The sequence below is a fragment of the Caloenas nicobarica genome, chromosome 4 (genome assembly GCF_036013445.1).
Source record: "Caloenas nicobarica isolate bCalNic1 chromosome 4, bCalNic1.hap1, whole genome shotgun sequence".
Lineage (NCBI taxonomy): Eukaryota > Metazoa > Chordata > Aves > Columbiformes > Columbidae > Caloenas > Caloenas nicobarica.
This window is the reverse complement of record NC_088248.1, coordinates 44,527,785-44,545,321: the sequence shown is the minus strand read 5'-3', so window position 1 is coordinate 44,545,321 and position 17,537 is coordinate 44,527,785. Positions and strand designations below refer to the sequence as shown.

The following is a 17,537-nucleotide window of genomic DNA, read 5'->3' as shown; positions in this document are numbered from 1 at the left end:
TTAAGGTACATTGCAAAGCATGAGGTCAGAGGCAGCGTGTTCTTCCAGCCACCCAAGAAGCGTAATAACAACTAATTAGTGCAGCTCCTTCAGAGGCTATTGCTATTGGAACAGGAGGAAAGGTGGAAAAGTGCCAGGGGGGCCCTACAGTTACTATCTGCCCTTTAGATGAAGGAGTTGTTGGTATTAACTTAGCAGAGGGTGAAGGCCTGACCTAGCACAGCACTGAGTGTCACTGATGTACTCTTGGCACCGAGAAGAAAAATAGCCCTGTTCTCCCTGCAGTTCCTGGCCTTCTGCTCACTTCCTGAAGAGCAGGATTTATAGGGGCATCTCCCTTGATTTATTGAGGTGCAAAAAATTACAAATTAACTTTCAAGGCATGTGCACACACACTTTGCCGCACAGTACCAGCCCAAAGCCCCGCAGGCAGAGGCGGCTGTAGCCCCTGCGGCAGCTGGCCGAGCTGCCAGCCCGGCGCTGGTGTGCGGCTGCGGCCGGTGCCCGCGGCCAGGGCCAGCCACCAGCCACAGCGTGTCCCCTCCAGCTAAACTGAGGAACAGGCTGCTCTTTTGTTTGAAGCAGTTGGCCACTACGCTGTTGCATTTCACTGGCTGCAGATGAAAGCCATCTGTAAATGCCTTTTGTGCGGCTAAAACCAAAAAGCCCCATGTACTTCACTAAATGCATATACCAGCAGCCAAGCTGGCACCGTTTGATTGCATTTAAAAAGGAACGAGGTGGTACTAGTGCCGCTACTCACGGTGAGGAGGGACGAGTTGGGCTGAATGGCCAAGGACAGGGCTCTGCTTTAGGGTGGGAGCCCGGGTCTCAGGGCAGCGGCTGGGCGGTGCAGCAAGGGCCGGGGCAGCGCTGCAGGCAGCCGGGTTGCGGGCGGCAGGTGGGGGCCGTGCTGTGGGTCGACATGAGGTGCTGCTCTAGGGGACGCGGCACCTCCGGCCTGTGATTTTTATTTATCCATTCACTTACTTCTGCTGGCAGCCGGCCTCAGCGAGCTGGGCCTCGGAGCAGGGGTACCAACCAGCACCCCCGGGAGCCGCGCGCGCCGCACCGAGCCGTTAAAATGGCGGCCAAGACCCCCCCCCGCGCGCCAGTGCCGTTGCCCGGGGTCGACCATTGCCGCCCCTCCCCTGCCCGCCAGGGGGCGCGCGAGCCACGGCCGAGCGGCGCTGAGGGGACCGCGCCGGCGGTGTCGCGTCGCGTCCCGTCCCGGCCGCGGGGCCACCCTCTGCCGCCGCCTGCCCCGGGGCGGGGAAACGACAGCAGGTGCCGAAGGGGCAAGGTGAGCGGCCCCGGCACGGCGCCCGAGGCCGGGCCGCCGCGTTTGGGGGCCCGGGGCGGGGGGGTGCGCGGCCTGGCTGCGGCCCTGCGCGCTGAGGGCGCGGGGTCAAGGCGTCGGTGCTGCCCGGGCCGCGTGTCGGGCCGCCGTGCCCGGGCAGGGAGCGGCACGCGTGCGGCTGGGAGCGCCGTGTAGTGTCTTCCCTCAGGTCTGAGCGCTGTTGTGAGGTGGGGCAGCACCCGGGAGGGAGCAGTTTCCTTTCCCTGGGTAAGGCAGGGCGGTAGCTCGGCCACCCTCGCGTTCTGCCGAGGCAGCAGCTGCGCATTTTGCACAAAGACTGGAGACTGTCCCACCTTTACCGGAGCTGACAGAGCATGAAACACCTGGGAAAGAGCAGGGAGAGTTGGTAATTGAGGGCAATGTATGCTCAGGGCAAAGTGCAGTCATTGCTGGTGCAGACAAGTTTTTTTGTTAACCTGAACACGTGCCTCTGGATGCCTTGGAGACATAAAAATAGAGGCATATTGGCTCCTATTATGCTTGTGAAAAGAATTTAACAGAGAGTGAGGAGGTTTATTTTAGTTAGTTGTAGTAATCAGCTGCTATGAAAAGAAACAGAAGAGCGCATCTCTGCTGTGGAAGCCAAGGGATGTTTTTAAAATGCTTCAGCCTTGCACTGCCTGTTTAAAAACTTGGGGCACTTGGAGTAATCTTCCTTGGCTTCAGTCAGTATCAAATTAATTTGGATATTTCAGAGTTGGATAAGGGGAGGGGATAACAGGAATAAAAACCCAAACTCTCTGGCCTGGCTGTTTCCTAGGGCCACATTTTGTCTCCTGTGGGCCTAAATGGACAGCGCCAGCATCTGGTCTAAACTCTCATCACCAGCATCCATTACATGTAATTCCACTAGCTGCCTATTTTGCCAAAAGATTCTGGTAACTACTTCTGTAGTTTTTCTAGTAGTCATGAAACACAGTTCCCCGCTCTTTTTTTGGGTTGGGTTTTTTTTTTTTTTTGGTCGTTTGGGTGTGTGTTGTGGGGTTTTTTGGAGGTGGGTGGTGTTTGGTTTTTTTTTTTTTTGGCACCCAGTTCCTGATGTGGACTTCATCAGAACTGTATTCTCACCCACTGCTTCTTCCTTCCTCCCCCATTTGGAAGCACTTCACTACAATGCACGGTTTTTATTTATTTAGTTAGTTTTTTTTTTTCTGTGAGGGCACTTAGTCTATTGTCAAGGCACCCTTTGGCACTTTTTTTTTTTTTGGGTGAGTTGTTTAAATCTCCCTGCAAGCTGGTTTTTTTTTGCCAAGCCTCAGATTTATGCGTGATGTCTCCTTGTGCATTCTCTCTCCAGGGTTTTAACAGTGTCTTCACGATGGCACGCATCAGGAGTGTATGCAAGAGTAGTGTTGCTGGTGCCATAAGCAGAGATAACACTGCCTTCCCACTTCCCTTGTTTAAGAAGGCCAGTAATCTCATTAAGCTTCTCCACCCCTGTGAGCTCTTCATTGCCACCACTATTGTACTGGAATCTCACAATGAGTTATTTATCTATTATGCACTCCTCATTCTTTCCAGTCATTGCTTTCTTGTAGGCAGCTACATACCTTTCATAGGGAGATTTAGCATTTCTTATTCTGAGATATTTTACTTCTGGAGTTGCCTGTATTAAAATGCATTTTGTTTGAATGGGCTCACTTCAGCGAGTGATCCATATTGTTCTGTGTGACTGCTCTGTCCTAGCCATTATTTGCCACTCCATCAATTTTTGTCATCTGCAGATGCTGGCATCACTGTGGTGGCTGTAGTTTTATTTATTTATTTAAAATATGCACTTCCCCATCATTGTGGAAAATGGTGACGAGCACCTGGTCATAGTATTATGGTCTTGTATACCACCCCACCCCATCTCATTTTTTTTCCCAGTTCTTGTCAGTAAACACTGGACAGACTTTGCTATAGCATCACATGCCTGTAGTTACTCTCAGATTTGAATTCTTAACTGACTTCTCCATTACCTTTCACTGTACTGGGTTTTTTATGTGTGTTTTTTTTTTAATTGATTGATGAAAGGTTAATTGGTTCATTAGATAGCCATTCTTGTAATTTCAGTTTTAAAATGATTCCTGGGTTTGGGATGTGGAAATACTTCATTGTATTGGCCTAACAGTTTTTGGTGTGCCTCTGTAATGCACGGTGTGCTTCCTGCTTTCTCAGCTTTAGTGTGATTGAGTAACTAGAGCCAGTTGAAACATGTTGTTGCCTTCCAGCCCTGTTCTTAGTTTCTGAATTCCTCCTTTTCCTCCTGAATCCCAAAACACTTTATTAAGACAGCTTTGTGGGAACCATTAACTCTAAGCTGCATAATTATGTTACTATGAGCTTAGACTTAGTTTATAGTAGGAAAAAAATGCTCCATCTCTAGAAATTTATATTCAATGACAGAATTTTAACTTAGTAAATTAAAAGGTTTACTCAATTTACCTAGGAAGTTGTAGTAATTAACAGCAACAGTTTACCTGCGGAACTACTCAAAGCATGACACTCTAATGAGCTGCCATGTTATTATGCTTGTTTTTCACCTTCCAAATTGCACGCGAGACTCTTCCATACTTAAAAGGATGGTGTTGCTGTTTTGCTTGCTTTGTTTACAAGTTGGGAGCAACATTTAGCCATTTAGCATATTTATCTTTATTTAGAGTTGCATTTATGTCATCCTTGCACAGCTCAGAATTGCATGCGTTGGTGATGCTAGAAATCAGGCCAGGAGAGATACATATATATATGTATGTATAATTTTGTTTGTTTGTTTTAAGGCATGTGTACCAACAATAGTGCAGGTAAGATAATCCTCATGCTAGTATTTGTCTGATACTGTGTGACCACTCTCATTGTTGCATTTTAGGCCACCTAATGACAGGTCACCTTGCTTTCCCTCCGCTGCCAACCCCAGCACATCCCCTTCCTAAAGCAGGGCAGACTGTGCTCAAGCATCACACCGCATGTTCTTGTTCTCTGTCACTCTCACAGTGCTAACTGCAATAGCTAATATTACATCTTGTGATTAGGAGGTGGCACAAGAAACAAACCTTTCCACCATCTTTTCACCCTGGAAGGCCTAAGACATTTTTAGTGATCTGCAACACATACTCAGGTTTCTGGGATGGATGACAAGACAAGCTGATTTTTTTATTTTGGTGGTGCACTCAATTAAGTGCTGGCATCCTTATTTACATTTCTTTTGTTGAAAAATGGTCTGGGAGGGAGGAGCAGGGCTTTACCTATTATTAGTACTTTGACTTTTTTGAGAGGTCTAGCCTAGACATGCACACAGTCAAATTTGCCTCAAATGGCCACTTTGCCACAAAGCTAAAAACTTCAGAGGAAAAATTAAAGTCTTAAGCTCTGTCCGTCAGCATGACAGCTATAAACCGTCTTTGGTGGTGTTTTTGTTTGTTTTTTTTTTTTTCTCCCCAGGGGAAAAAATTTGGCACCTACCCATCAATTTACTGGGTTTCATTTTGGCTTTTTCTTTTTTTTTTGATCACTGAGCCCCAGCAACTTGTGTGTACAAAGATCAATTGAATTTTATAAGCATTGCATATTTACTCCTTAGCACTAATTGGCTGTAGATGAGAAGCTGATCAGCGTGGTTGGTTTGGATGTGGCTTTGCAGTTAGGGGTATGATTTCATATTGCCTGTGCTGTTCAGTTTATGCCGTGTGATGCTCTTTGCTTTGGCTTATTTTTAACCCTGGCAGCTTCTAATGAGTGTCAAATAAGCAGCTTCTAATAAGCTGCTTATAAGCTGTTTCTAATAAGTATCTTTGCTTTGTGTTTCCCGTCCCCAAAGAATTACACACTCGTCTCTTCTTGTTCTTAAAGATTCTCCTGCTGGCCATATGTACAGCTGTAGCTTGCCATTCTGGAGTTAGCAATAAACCAAGGTATTAACACTTTTAGAAGATTTTTTTTTTTTTCCTGAGAACAGAAGTCAGACATTTTGTCAGTGGTAAATGGCCTTTTTTTTTTTTTTTTTTTTCCCTCCCTCCTTGTCAAATGCAAATGTCTCACCTCCCAAGTGTGAATGTACAAAGCTCTCTTGCTGGTGGTTTGGTGGTGGTGGGTTTTTTTGGTGGTTTTTTTTGTGTTTTTTTTGTTTTTTTTTGTAATAACAAAATTAGGCCACAGTTAGCTAAGCAGAGTGACCTGATTTGGGCTGGATCAACGTCTTATCAACTCGAGGTTGTCACTACAAAGTGTGGTGAAGTCTGCCTGTTCTAACTGAAATCAAAGCAGTCTCTTGACATACAGCAGTGCTGAAGTCAGCAGTTTCTGCAAAGTGGGTCTAAACACACATTGAAGGATCTTTTTTGTGTATATATATATGTAACTACCACTGCCAACCTAATTATTTATAATCAAATATTTTGTCATATTTTTACTCAGGAGGACATGAGAGAAAACAGTTCTAAGTGATTTTTTTGCTCTTTGGCTTTTCCTTATCTATAAAAGATTTGGCTTTGTGAGGTATACGGAATGTTTTCTCTAAAGTAGGCCACCTGAGAGAACCCATGGAGTAATTCACTTCGCTGAGTTAGCAGATGAGTCTGTTGGACAGAGTCAAAAAGATACTGCCAACTGTGAAGCAAATGAATCAATACCAGTGCAACTAGATCAGTTTGCTTCTTCCGATACAAGAAGAGCAATAGCACAGCTGCAATATCTGACATACAGATTTAAAAAACAAATACAAACACACACACACACACACCTTGGGTTGGCTTTTATTGGAAAGCCTAGATGCAATCTATAGTTATCAATTTGTGGAAAATTCAGGACACATATAAAGTTAAGAAGGCAAATTAAAAGAACAATACAAATCAGACGAAATATACATCTCAAAATATCAGGATCGCATTTTGACTGGCATTGCCTAAAATACTTATAATCTCCTTTTTTTTTTTTTTGTAATATGCTTCTTTTAATTATACTTTTTTTTTTTCTTCAAAAAGATCTTTTGTTTCTATATTCCCCAAGGTCACTATTTCCTGCAGGAGCATGTCCAGATCACAAGTCTTTTTTAGCAAGAAATAGGCTCATTAGACCTACTAACAAGGCCACTAATTGGCTTGATTTGACTTTATCTAAAATGATCACCAACAGATACTGTAATTTGTTGTTTATTGGTGCCAGAACAAAGGAGAAGGAACTGGTATGCGCCAAGTAGAAGGTATATTTCATTGTTGACATGTTATACAAGCTTTTCATATTCAAACAGAACAGAAACATTTGACATAATTTAGAGTATGAGCCTATTTCAACAGAGAGCACTTAACAGCATGCTAAATACAGTGCTGTGGAAGAGCCACCCAACAGAACTGCAAACACCTAGCATTTTACATCTTTAAAAAGAATACGTAGGTCAATGACGCCTCTGGGGTTTTGACATATCATACTCTCTAAATTTAGGGCCCTCGAGACTTCCAGGGTAAAAATACTAACAACTAATCTGTGCTTTCATTCTAATAGATGATTAGCATTCATTATACGTGTAATTAGTTCTGTATGGTTTACCAAATACAAACATACAGTAATAGCACTGATACTGTAGATTCGGTAGTGAATTGGCTGGGAGAAATTCAAATCTGTTTATCAAACAATCCTAATGTGCAATTTAAGAGTATGTAATACCATAGACTCTCAGAATACAAAGCAGTTAGAAAACTATTTTTATTACATCCACTTGAACCATTCATAGTTAAGACACGTTCACTTACTATGTTTTGTCATTATAATACATGGATAGAAATATTGTGTATATTTCAATGAACATCAAAACCCCCCAATTTTGTCTCATCTTAAAAATATTTATTTTTGTGGCTGAATTTAGTGCTCATGAGAGTAAAGCTCTAAGAATGGTTTCAGCCAAGATGTAGAACAGATGCCATAGATGCCACCACAGGCTTCCTATAAGGAACCAGCTGCACATTTCAGTTCTGTCCTGCAGCAAATACACTGGGCCTTGGAGCAGAGCATGCCCAATCTATGCAGTGGTGTGGAGATGCAGACTAGGCACTAGAATTGGACCTTCCTCTCCATCCCCAGATTCAGTGTTCACATTAATGGGATTCGATCTGCCAGCTGAAGGCCAGGAGATGAACCTACTGAACAGCCTGCCTGCCTAAAGAGCAATTCTGTAGCATCAGGTCAGAGGTACGCTTCTTCTATCTGGAGTTATAACATCTAAAAGAGCTGTATTATACAGAAGACAAAGTTGACATAACTGGATGAAACTACATCATTTCTTCTTCTTCTACGTACAATTTGCCAAGCACCTGAGACACTATTATCTCCATTGTGAAACAAAGCTGCTTTAAAAAAAACCAAAAAAACCAAAATCAAAAAACAGAAACCCCACCTGGTATGAATTAATGTCCATTTATTACATTAGGGCTGGAAAAAGACAAGGAAAACCTAACCTATTAAAGTCTTCCATCATAATAAAACGAGACTTATTTGGTTACTGTGCCTTCTAACAATGACTGATGAAGTGGCACTGGCCTGGGTGACAGGAGAGGTTCGGGAGGGGAGAGAGCTGCGGTCTGATTGAGCCAGCCACTTTGGAGTGTCCCATCCTATCAGCAGAGTGATAGATGCACAGCTTTAAACCTAATACAAAAATATTAACACTTTTGGACATTAGTCATCACTGTTATATCTCTACAATATAATCCTTTATACTGTACAGCTATAACATAAAAGGTGCAATTCCTTTTTCTTTAAAAAAAATCACACACAGCACATGTTTTTATCATTTTATTTTTAAGTATAAACTTTTTTAAACACTTTACATAAATTAACTCCTCTGAGACTAATATTTGATGTACAGTAAATTGTAATTCATATAAAAATCCATAAACAACTTGTCTCACATAATTTACAAAAAAATCAGGGTTTCCTTTGCTTATCTGCAACAAGGATTCTACTTGCCATTTCCCCCCCCAAGGCAAACCATGTTAGCATTGTAAAATCCATTATTAAATTCCCATGGTAGCATAAGTCACTTGTGCCAGTGTCCTTTTAGAAAGAAGCACAGTTTAAAGCAGTTGGGTTGTCTATAAACAATAATTTTTGCCCCACATTTTAAAATTAACAGGTATATACCACATCCTATGCAGTGAGAAAGAGAAAAAGAGAGAAAGAGATTATTTCTGGTAAGCAAAGGTCAACAATTCAGTAATATTTGGAAACACTGTATGGGTCTGTATCTTAATTAAATACAGTGCCTCAAAGGAACAGCCTGTTGCAAAATCTGTAGGCCTTTTTAAATACTTTTCAGTCCAACTTGAGTGCAGCGATATGCATATGTAAACATATTCTTTAAAGCAGATCACCTTTAAGGTCATTGAGAAAAAGTTTTGTCATTAGCAGTATCATTCTTCTGGAAGGCGCTCTTTTCATTACAGAGTCTGTTTGGATTGTGCTACAGAAAAAATCTGAGCAAAGATGTACGCTTAGGCTCAAGTAGTAATGCAGCAAAACAGTTTGGTCTCCTTTTTAGAAGACACTGGTACAGAGTCTCTTTGGCAGCCTGAGCTAAGCCAGTGTGTTACCTCTTTCCTATCTCACTTTGTCTGAGGAACTGTATATTGTTAGCGCTGTCTGCCAATTCTGGATATTGCTCCACAGAGAGTACATAGTACCCATCGTATCCTTGTACCTTTCCAGCACTTAGCAACTGCCTCTTTTCCCCTTCTGTCCACAACCTGGCGCCTTCCTCTCCATCTCTTACTCTTTGTTGTTCTCTGGCCCAGGCGCTGGAAAGAGCTCTTTGCCTGGCTTGCTCCAGTATTCGGGCTTTTTCCTCATCAAGTGTCATGCCATAGCGGACGTGGAGTGCTAATGCACCATACTGCATTTCAACATCAGCAAACCTACGAGTCCTGCCATTTACCACAGTGGTGGACTGGGAAACAGTGACGTTGATGCCATTCTCCAGGGCCTTCCGCCCACTTGTCAGCCTCAGTGTCCCAAGGTCACTCTCGGGGGAGGTGGTCTTGATAAAATAGTGTGTGTCCTTTCCCTCAACGGTGAAATGCAAGTTTTCTAGGTAGTAGGCGTTGTTCAGAACAGCTGCCACTTTTATGCAGTCCTCATTTGCAATGTTGAGCACATTTGTTTGCACTTTGCCTTGATTGACAGCAAGCATCACCCCTTTCCCGATCAGAGATTTCACTGTAGCAAACCACAGCCATGACTTCTCTGCACTGGATTTCCGTCTGCTGACCTGCACTTCTGCCATCTTTCCCAGGGAAAGGAAAGCCTTTGCTTGTCTCGCCACTTGTTGTTGCACTCCAGAAATTGGCTGTAAACAAGAACAGCAGAAGTTTTACCAGCCATCTGTAGCCCTCTAGATGCCAAACAGCCAAGCTTTCTTGGTGTGCTGCCCGTGGACGACAACGGGATATGCCACAACTGACAGTGCCAAGGAGTTAATTAAATCTACATACTGCTTGTTCTGCTGAGTTACAAGACTATTTTGTTTGATAATGTTCAGTGCTTTATCTTGTTGTCTCCCCCAGCACCTGCACATGCCTAAAAATATGATTTAACTTCAGAGGCTACTTACTGGGCTGCACGGGACAGAACTTTGCAATACTAACACTTAATAGGAGTAAGAGCTGTCTCACTACATTGTCATCTCACTCTCTGAGCCTGTTCACCTGTGATTCCTGTCTACCATAGGTTCATCCAAATTGAGGAGGTTGTTGCTGGTCACAAAGCTGCGCTTTAGAGTAGGAACAGGCCCTTCTTTATGGCTGTCAGGTAGCTGCAGTCTGAGACTAAAGTCAAGCTGCTAAAGGAGGGGAATCGAACTGTTCTGATAGTCCTTACAGCAGAAGAGAAGGAAGCAAAGGATACAGAGCAGAGGGGTAGAATATTGGGGACTGAGGCCCTTTCTTGCAAATACTTGCAGAAACTCATAGAAGAGGATGCTTGAAGAGGCTGTAGCAAATTCAGTTGCGTGAGCTTCCATTTCACTCAGTATCAGCATGCTGCCTGAAAGAAATGAGCAGCTTCTCCCCCCAGAACTCCAGGGGGCTGTGATCCTGAATACAGTAGAATGCTTTGTTGACAGCTAGCAAAGAGAAGGGGTAATGAGTGAAAAGAAACAGTGGGCAAGTCTAAAATATCCTCGCTTGGTATTTCTTGTTTTACTGTATCTGGGTTGTTCTTGCTGAAAGGGTAGTTGGACTATAAAGAGGAGGAAATAAGAGGTGCAATTGTGAGGTGCAAAAGCACAAGATGGAAAATCTAGGATAGGAGAATCTGTATAAAAAGTTGGCTTGACTCTTAAGAGCTATGTGTGGCCCAGTATGCTAGATGCATTTTTGGTAGAGAGGGGATCGCTTGGGAATGAGACCTGCCAGCAGAACTGCTATGGTTAGCCAGAACAGTTAGAAGAGCAGGAGCAGCTAGCAGCAATGGTTAGCTCATGCAGCTAGACAGTGGGGCAGCTCACGGTACAGGGTCAGCTGTGGTTGGGTGAGACAGCACCCAATGGGCACAGAATGGGCAGATCTTATCTGTCTAACCCTGGGTCTCGACGGCTACAAGCTGTGAATGAGCTGGTATTGATGGAGGTGGGGAGCAGACAGCTGCCCTAGCAGTTCTCTCAGCAGGAAACAGAAAGATGTAAATAGCTTTGGCTGCACTTTTGAAAAGAAGTACTTAGTTTCTGTAGATGATCCAGTCTGTCTTCCAGTTGACCTCTTCCCTCTTCAGTAAAATACTGTTTAACCCCTTTGATTCATTCCTGACAAATGAGGCAACACCTTGTTTAGTTTTCCCAAATTTCTTGGTTGGGAGACCAAGCAGGAGTTATTAACAGACTCATACAATCTTACTTAGCCTTGCTGCTAATCAAAGTCTGGCAAAAGGTTTGCAGAGGTTCTCTGCTGCAAGGGTGACTTTCTGAAGGGGACAGTTCCTGAGGGAATTATGAATTGACTTGGACTCTAAACTCTTCCTCAATGTGTCAGATTCCTGTCTACACTTGTTAGCAAGTATGGATTTAGTCTGTTTTAAATCCTACATGAAAGCTATGGAGCACAAATATATTCTAGACAGCATGCTCATCAGTAAGCGCAGCAAGATGCTGTAGCAGTTTCATAATGACAAAGCTTGTTTATTTTTAAAATGCATCCTGAGCTCTGAAGCAAAACCTCAGAGCTCTGTAAAGCTTACTCCAGAATGTTCAAAATACTAAGTGCTTTGTGTGTTTATTTCTGGCTCCTGGTTGCATTTGCTTGTTCAACAGTGAATATCATAGTCACAGCTTCTTCCTACCTGAGAATTTTGAATCTTTGTTTTCCTCCCACTCCTGTCTTTCTGTCATGTCGTATGCCTCTGGCACTCCTTGCATTGTTGAGATCTTTCCTGAAGATTTTTGACAAGCAGCTGTCTACTCTCATCTCTTTGACCAGACTGGTTCTTTTTCTGATGCACCTTTGCTGGTGTTAGTGGATAACTGCATTCTTTAGCCTTTGAGATCTGATAGTTCTACACAGCCATGCCTGGTGACACGTCTCTTACCTCCTGATACAATCACCTTGTCTGGAGTATTTGCAGTGCTCTTCCTTCACTGTTCCTGCTGTTCATGGGAGACACTATTCTTATGCTATGCTCTAAAATCTTTCCCTGCTACTAAATCCCTGGCTATTAAAAAAAAAAATAGCATGTCATTTCATGCATGCAAAATCAGCTTCCATATGCTCTCTTCTGCTGGGCAGCCTCCTTCTAATGAATTTTTGTCTAAATTAGGTTGTAAGATTCTTCAAGATCATATCCTCTTTTAAGCTTGTGGAGTTCTCTATCATGATTTCTTGTAAAAAGAGATCTGGTTTTGACTGCTCACAATAGGATTACCCATTTTATTGTCTCTTATCACTTCCTTTTTAACTGGGAACGGTAGGATTTCTGAGGGCATAGGTCTTTGATCTTTGAGTAAATTTGATTTATAAATGTAATTTTCTTAAATAGCAGATTTAGATCGTAACTTCCACATTCATCTATTCCGTCATTTAAAACTGTAGCAGGTTTTCAGTACTGAAGTTCATTTTTTTCCTCCCAAAGAACTTCATAAGCACCTGGAGTTCTGGTTTTATGTAACATAATGGGTTTTACCTCAGGTAATTTCATTTTCAATATTTTATCTTTACATATAAAACATAGTTAATATTAAATAGAAGTAAAATTGTAGTGGTGCCTGGTATGCATAATTTATATCACCTGTTCTTATGTTTATTTCACAGTCTTATTTTTTACTACAGTGTTCAGTTTCTGCCTTCAGGCAGGATGTTAGTACAAATCTAATCTCTGTAGTTTCTGCTACAAAACTTAGACATCTTTAAAGGGTCTTTAACTTCTTTTCATTGATTATTGTCTTTCTGCATTTTTATTATTTGTGAAAGCAAACAAAAGCTTATTTAAAATGGTACCTAACTTAAGAAATCTGTAAGAAAAACCCACCATCTGTAATTTCTTAAATTCTTTCGAAAGTAGATAAAAATTAGAGGTCTAAAAAGCACTGTTCAGATTTAACTTAGCAAGTAACCCTGTCAGGATTATCCATGCCTAATAAGATCTCAGTAGAAGGGAACATTCTGTCTTGTTCTATTTGTATGTTTAGTTTTGTTTCTTACTGGTATGTCCTCCCATTGCTGGCTCTTCACGAGTTCATAAGACGGTTCTGTTAAATCAAACTTTGGAACGGGGAAACCAGGAATGGCATTGTGCAGATGGAAGCCGAATGTCACCAGCCAGCTGTTGACATCTGAAAGAGAATTATTAAAAAAAAAAAAAAAAAATCAGAATTGTTCTATATTTTGCAATCATACATTTTCATATAGCTTTTGGCATATTTGATTTCCTTCTGTAACAATGAAAATTATTCAACAGTCTTCATTTTGCTATGGATGGATTTAGATTTGTGCTACAGCTAGAATGGCAAGCCTATGCAGAAAACTTGAAGTTCTAAACTCACAAGAAAAATTCTGTTCTATGTAGGAGTTGCACTATGCTTGTTTGAAAGGCACTCCAGGTTTCAGCAATTCTGAAGGCCTCAGTGACATCTAGAGCAACTATAGGAGCACACCATCATCAATACTTCAAAGCAAAAAAGAAAAAGTACTGCAGAGCATGTCCTGTATTTTTGTTAGGTATGTGTAATTGTAATGTCTTCAAACTACCCTTGAAACAACACCTATACATTCAATTACCTTTTAAATGATTTGGTGCACATTTTATGTTGATTCAAGATAAATCTCTCCCTCTTCAAGATTAAGATGGACCAATGAAATTAAAAGCTAGTGAAATGTGTTATGGTTGCATCAGTATGCAGACAGGATGCTAAATTAGCATTAGATAACATTATTTATGATACATTTTATGTTCTGTTAAAAAAAAATTAGGGATGGCAACAATTAATTAGTTAACAAGTGTTGGGCAAGAATGGGTGCTCTGCCTATCTTTGACAAATACTAAGCTTAGCAGAAGTTGGCAGTGCTCCTTACCAAGCCTGGTAGTTTTCATTTAGGAAAACCCCAAGTAAGTGGAACAAGGAACCAAATCTTTCCAAATGTTAAAAGAATAAAAAATATTTACCTTAAAATAATATCTAACCTTTCCAGATAAATGATAAGCCTCAGGAGGCTCTGCATCTGAAACTGCCAGTCAGCCAAATTACTCATTCTAATGATAACCTTATATAAGCAGTGTTTCTATGTATTCCATACATTAAAAGTGTTAAGAACTAAAACTGTATTTTGAGGGCAGTTTTTGAACTAAATGCATCATTTTCAATGCCACAAAGAATCTGATTGCAAGCGCATCACCTACAGCACATGCTGCTGAAGTACAGATTCAAAGGTCTGTTATTCTCGCTCCCGGGCAGCCCATTACCAACCCTGTTAATAGCTGCCGTTTGTTAAATTAATGCAAACCCACTTGTTTCCCAGGATGCTTTCTGAGCGTTAGTCTCATGACTTGTAAGGAAGTGGGGCTGAGCCCCTCCTGTAGTCTGGCACTGTCTGTAAAATATTTGGGATTATTTACATCTATTCAAGTATGAAAACTCAAATGCATCTCAGCTATGCATTTTTTAGAAACTTCTGGTGAGAAGCAATCAGGTATTTTTGCATTCAGAGTAACGGAAAACATTATACATAACTAAATCTAGATCCACGAAAAGCATATAGGTTCCCTAAGAACTCAGTTATACAAGAAGTGGCACGTTAGCAGCTTATTGTTGTCAAAGGATAAATTCACACTCTTTTTTCTATATCCTGCTCCTCCTTCCTAAATACTCATTACTTTGTGCTGGCCCTGGGGCTTGTTGGACTTCTCTTTCTTAGCCAAATTAGTAACCTTGCAAAAACCTGCCCTCTCAAGTATGAACCAACTTCCAGTGAATATTTTCTGCCATGTTAATGAATTAAATTGGTCACAGGAAGACCCCTCCTGCCCTTGCTACCTTACAGTCTCACTCCTTGTCTTTGGTTTTCTTGGTGCATGAATATGCACTTCTTACTGCTTTGTAGCCCAGAGACATGAAGAAGCCTGACTCTAATCCACGGGTAAGGAGATTCTCATGAATGGTCTTGAGGGGGGTTCTTACTCTTGTACTTGCTCAAGGAATCTATTTTTTTCATCATAAGAGCGCTGAGGAGAACCTAGTGGCTCCTCTTTCCTCTCCTAATACACTGAAATCTCTAGCTAAGGCACCTCATGTTACAGCTCAGTCAGTGGGAGAGGAAGAGATGTATTCCACTGGTACTTCAAAATGTGCTTTGGAAAACCCAACCCCTCTGCATACTGAGATTCTCTGAATTATCTTTTGGGCCAACAGTCCGATATTAAAGCACCATAAGGACTGTGCAGGGCACAACATTTAGGTTTAGTTACCTGAACCTGAAAGCTAATAATGGCCTGTGGCTTTTAATGTTATGCGGGTACCTAAATCAATGTCTAAAGCTAGATGAAATATTTTCAAGATCTCCCATTTGCTATTTCACTATTCCTGATAAGTGTGTTTGCTGTAATTGTTCTCATTGTTAAGATCTTAATGCTTCCTCATAAAGAACTTTTCCAAATAGGACCTATTTAGGTACTTCACCAAAATTGTGAATTCCAGTCTAAATTGTATGTCTATAGGTCCGGGACACCCAAGCTAAAATCACTTTCTTGATCTGGTTCTGAACATCAGCTACTTTTCTGAACAATTACCTTCCCTGAGAATTACTTTACTAACTTTCCCCAGAAAATATCTTTAGTCTGTAACCCAGATAGTCAGATTCCAGATTATGAGAACACAGAACAGCAAATTTTTGAGCAAGTGGGAAACAGTCTTGCAATTAAGTAACTTTCTTTTACCTGTGATATAATCCTTCACATCATGTATTTTACTGGCTGGGTTGTTATTTCTAAACATGTACAAATTAAAAGGAGCTGGATCCTTCCCAATTCTCTTCCAGATTTCAATATCAGGTGTTGTCCACCGGCCTGCCAATATGTCATAATCTCTTTCTCCAAAGTGGACTAGCTTGGTCAGTGGGTCGTATAAGCCTCCGTGGAATCCTATTACCAGCTGGAAGTCAAGGTTAGAGTCGAAATAGATCTCTCCATAAGCGGTGTATTGAATTTGTTTAAGCATGAGACCGTTGCTACTGAACACAGCCAGTGGTGTCCCTGTATTGTCTGATGCAATGTAAAACTCATCTCCACTGCTAATTTCCATGGCAAAAAGGTGTCCTTGCAGATCATAGTAAAGAGACGTAATTTCAGAACTTGAGTGGTTATATACATGAGTTATCCTGGTTGGGTATGTGAGGTCTGCGTAAAAAAACTGGAGATGCTGGCCAAGGCTAGTTTTACTGGAAACTCGTCGTCCAAGTCCATCATAACGGTAAATCACTGTCCACCCACTGCCTTTGCTATAAACTCGAGTAAGAAGGCCCTTTGAACTGTATTCAAAGATTTCAGTACCCCTCTGACGCAGAAATCCATCTTCATCTAATCGGTACTGAACATCACCTAGTCGAGTTATTCTGTCTCTTAGGTCATAGCGAAGTGGCGTCAAACGGGCGCTGCTACTGGGGTTGAGCAAGTGGAGGTTGCCATTCAGGTCATAGTTGTATCGCCACATTATTTTTTCATTCAGATAAACTGTCTGGAGCTGACCATCTACATCATATTCATAAGCATATTTCGTGGTGTTGGCAAATGGCCCGATCTTAATTTCTCTTTTTGTTACTCGCCCCATGTTATCATACTGAATTGTAATCCAATACATTAATGACCGGAATATTTCATACTGAATTTCCTTGATGCGGCCATGTGCATCAAAGTGTTTTGTGTAGGTCATTACAGCTGTCGAAATGATCTGGTTAATATCATAATATATAACTCCAAATTTTCCAAATTGTTCAACTTTGCCAGAGATATCATCAAACTGGTAGAGATCAATAGGCAATGGGGTTTCATTGATGACACCTTGCATGCTAGTCACTCTGAAGCTGTTGTCGTAGCTGTAGTCAAATCGGGCGTTTACCATCCCGTCTTCACTAAAGCGGAAAATCTGTCTGTCAATCAATGGGCCAATTTGCCTGTATCTAATGGTGCAGATAAAACCATCGCTTTGGAGGTTTACTGTTTTCAGGACTCCTGCTGTCTCATCATAAGTAAAACTAACTCTTGTACTATCATATAAAATTTCAGAGAGCTTCGTCTGCCGTCTGTACTTGAATAATACTCTTCGGCTTGTCCCCAGGAAAGCAGTTTGAAGGAGCTGCCCTTCTTCGTTGTAGTCCATTATAACAGAAGCATTACTTTCCGGGGGGTTGTATATATTCCGGTAATAGCCAATGGAGCGGATAGTCTGCATGGTATGACGAGCAACACTGGGCATGGTGACAGCAGAAAGCCGATCCAACAAATCATACTCGAAGATATACTGCCGTTGGCTATGAAGCAGAAGAACCATTGACTGAAAATTAAGAACAGATTTTTACCGTGTGACAAGTGGTGGAGTATGCCCCCACCCCCATATATACTGATGCTATTTCTTCACAAAAATGTGACATTCTCACTTGAGAAAATTATCTCTTCTTTAATTGAGTTATCCTTGACCTTACATGTTGTTAACATCTCCCTGCCTAATTTACTTGGATGC

The 17,537-nt window shown here is 41.8% G+C and overlaps 1 protein-coding gene and 1 long non-coding RNA gene across 19 annotated transcripts in view; one reads left to right on the top strand and one right to left on the bottom strand.

Annotated features, from left to right (window-relative positions):
• Positions 1-1,198: 1,198 nt before the first annotated feature.
• The window catches only part of LOC135988295 (uncharacterized), a 48,022-nt gene continuing 31,683 nt past the window's right edge, over positions 1,199-17,537 (top strand). For all 3 annotated transcript variants that reach the window (XR_010606134.1, XR_010606133.1, XR_010606135.1), the window contains exons 1-2: positions 1,199-1,303; positions 4,120-4,143. This is a non-coding gene — a long non-coding RNA (uncharacterized LOC135988295). The remainder of the gene's footprint in view (positions 1,304-4,119; positions 4,144-17,537) is intronic.
• TENM3 (teneurin transmembrane protein 3) overlaps positions 6,079-17,537 on the bottom strand; it is a 512,354-nt gene continuing 500,895 nt past the window's right edge. For all 16 annotated transcript variants that reach the window (XM_065634158.1, XM_065634155.1, XM_065634160.1 and 13 more), the window contains 3 exons: positions 15,740-17,351; positions 13,012-13,142; positions 6,079-9,671 (listed from right to left, as the gene is read on the bottom strand). In XM_065634158.1, the coding sequence (XP_065490230.1) occupies positions 8,916-9,671; positions 13,012-13,142; positions 15,740-17,351 (2,499 nt within the window). In that variant the 3' untranslated portion in view covers positions 6,079-8,915. The remainder of the gene's footprint in view (positions 9,672-13,011; positions 13,143-15,739; positions 17,352-17,537) is intronic.